At 47.9% G+C, this 2,447-nt stretch overlaps 1 protein-coding gene across 1 annotated transcript in view; it reads right to left on the bottom strand.

The window, feature by feature from the left end:
* The window catches only part of KY (kyphoscoliosis peptidase), a gene marked incomplete at its 5' end in the record, with an annotated part of 12,938 nt that extends 10,940 nt beyond the window's left edge, over positions 1-1,998 (bottom strand). Inside the window, 2 exons of the mRNA XM_009870852.1 lie at positions 144-226; positions 1,860-1,998. Coding sequence (XP_009869154.1) covers positions 144-226; positions 1,860-1,998 — 222 coding nt within the window. The remainder of the gene's footprint in view (positions 1-143; positions 227-1,859) is intronic.
* Between the last annotated feature and the right edge of the window lie 449 nt (positions 1,999-2,447).

The raw sequence follows: 2,447 nt of genomic DNA on the forward strand, positions 1-2,447 counted from the left end.
AATTGTTTCTCACTTGTTTGGGAGATTTTGAAGCCCTTGTCCTGATAGCGCAGACTAAGCTGGTGTTAGTGCTGGTAGCTAGGTTTCAAGCAACGTCCCCGCAGGGGAACTGGGAGGAGGACAGAGGCAAAAGCAAGACTTACTTTTAATGCATAGGCATCCAGCTTCTCAAATTGCTGCAGATCTACTGGCATGGATTTCAAAGAGGATTTGTCCCATGGATATGCTGGGAAGAAACAAGTTGTCATTGTCTTGGGAAAGGAGGGGGCTGTTTTTCCTGGCTGTATGCTTCAACAAGGGGACACCACAGAGCTCCTGCCCGACCCATGGAAGCATCCATCAGCGGGTGCTCAGGGAGCAGAGCACATGAGGGCACTCGCAGAAGGTCCCTGCCAGCTGCATGGAAAGCAGGAGCCGTCCTGTCTAGTCTAGTATAATTTGGGCAGTGCTGGAGCAGGAGATGCCCGTGCATCTTTGACATTGTATAACAGCACAGAAAATTCTGAGATATTATATGGAGGTGCACGAGGTAATGCAGAAGTATCAGGGAAAATCTGTACTGTGGAAGCCCTGGCAAACCCATGACATTTTTTAAAAAGCCACCAAAGAGCTGGATTTCTCCAGTAGTTTTTGCTGAAAGCGATAACTGTTACGCGTGGCAAAAGGCTGTGATTCTGCATGAATTCACACACTTGAGAAATGTAACATGGGGAGCAGACTGAAACTCGTGTGCCCACCTGTCCCTCTGTCGGCAGCTTTGCAGCTTCTAGGTTCTACTTGGTGTGAACAAAGGGTTAAAAACTTGCCCTAATTAATCAGATTAATTAAAGAGTCTCTCAATGGGATGACACTGTTCTCTCTCATAAGTCAGCCACCCAAGTGATGCCGCTATAGCTCGGTGCACAGACGCATCGGATGGACGTCTCCCCTGGACTGCCGTCTGCTCAGCACTCCCTTTTCTTCTGAGCTGGTGAGAGGAGACTTGAACTCTACAGCAATCTCTCCCCCTGTCATGTGCTGTCAAAGCCATTCAGGACTAAAGAGATTCTTCTAGCTATCTCTGTGGGATTGTTATTTCTCTGGGAAAAAAAAGGATTTAAAAAAGATCACAGAGTGAAAATGCTCTTGTGTGACTCCTGAATGCTGGGAGAGGTAAATGAATGGTGCCATAGAGCTTCTATTTGCCTGGAGAGAGGTGACGAGGAGAAGTGAATTGCCTTGGGCTGTGTGGGGGGGCAAACGGACTTTGGCTGGTTGCATACTGTTTTATTTGTGACCCTTGCAGAGCAAGTAGGGTGCCCCTCCGCCACCTTCCCTGTGAGTGTTGGTGGGAGCAGAATGCTCGAAAGGCTCAGAAGGTCTATTCCTGACTTGGAAAGGTGTTTTGTTAATGTATTAACTGCTCTTCTTGTCATAGAATGGTTTGGCTTGGAAGGTACCTTAACGATCATCTAGTTCCAACGCCCCTGCCATGGGCAGGGACACCTTCCACCAGACCAGGTTGCTCAAAGCCTTGAACACCTGCAGGGACGGGGCATCCACAGTGTTTCTGGGCAACTTGTTCCAGTGTCTCACCACCCACATAGTAAAGAACTTCTTCCTAATATCTCATCTAACTCTTCCCTATTCCAGTTTGAAATCATTATCCCTTGTCCTGTCACTACACTCCCTGATAAAGAGTCCCTCCCCTTCTTTTCTGTAGCCCCCTTTAAGGAAGGCCACTAGGTTGTCTCCCCAGAGCCTTCTCTTCTCCAGGCTGAACAGCCCCAACTCTCTCAGCCTGTCCTCACAGGGGAGATGCTCTAACCCTCTTGGAAACCCCTGCCCCAGGAAGGGGTATAGGGCATCCTATAACCTACATAGGGTGGGATGCAGGCACATCCTGGTGCTGGGCAGACACCCATCTGCTAAAATCAGCACGTAGGCACACGACATCCATTTCTTTAACAGGCTTGTTTGTTTATCTCGGTTTTCCCTGTTAAGGGCTATTACGTTGACCTAAAGAGAGATAAAGCAGATTTACACTTTTAAAGGTTCCCACGCTCTACAGCTCTGAAAATTACTTTTTGCCGTTTGGGAACAGCATGGTTTTTTTTTTTAAATTTGGTTATCCATTTTTGTCTTTGTCTAGTTATAGCTGCGAAGGCTTCCCGCAATTACATTTTTTTTTTTAAATTTGGTTTTCCATTTTTGTCTTTGTCAAGTTATAGCTGCGAAGGCTTCCCGCAATTACAGGATCTGCAGTGACTCATGTAGCCCCATGCAGTTAGGAAGTGCTCATCTTGCCTGTTTGCAGAGTGGCCTTCCTTGGGTGTGGAGCCTTAGGAAGGTCTCACGGATGTGCGACATTCCCAAAGGCATCCGCATCTGCCACCCCGATGAACAGGGGATTGGAAAGTTGAATGCTACTCAGGTTGAAGGGACCTGGGGGTTCTGGTGGACAGCAG

Source organism: Apaloderma vittatum, unplaced genomic scaffold (assembly GCF_000703405.1).
Source record: "Apaloderma vittatum isolate BGI_N311 unplaced genomic scaffold, ASM70340v1 scaffold8296, whole genome shotgun sequence".
Lineage (NCBI taxonomy): Eukaryota > Metazoa > Chordata > Aves > Trogoniformes > Trogonidae > Apaloderma > Apaloderma vittatum.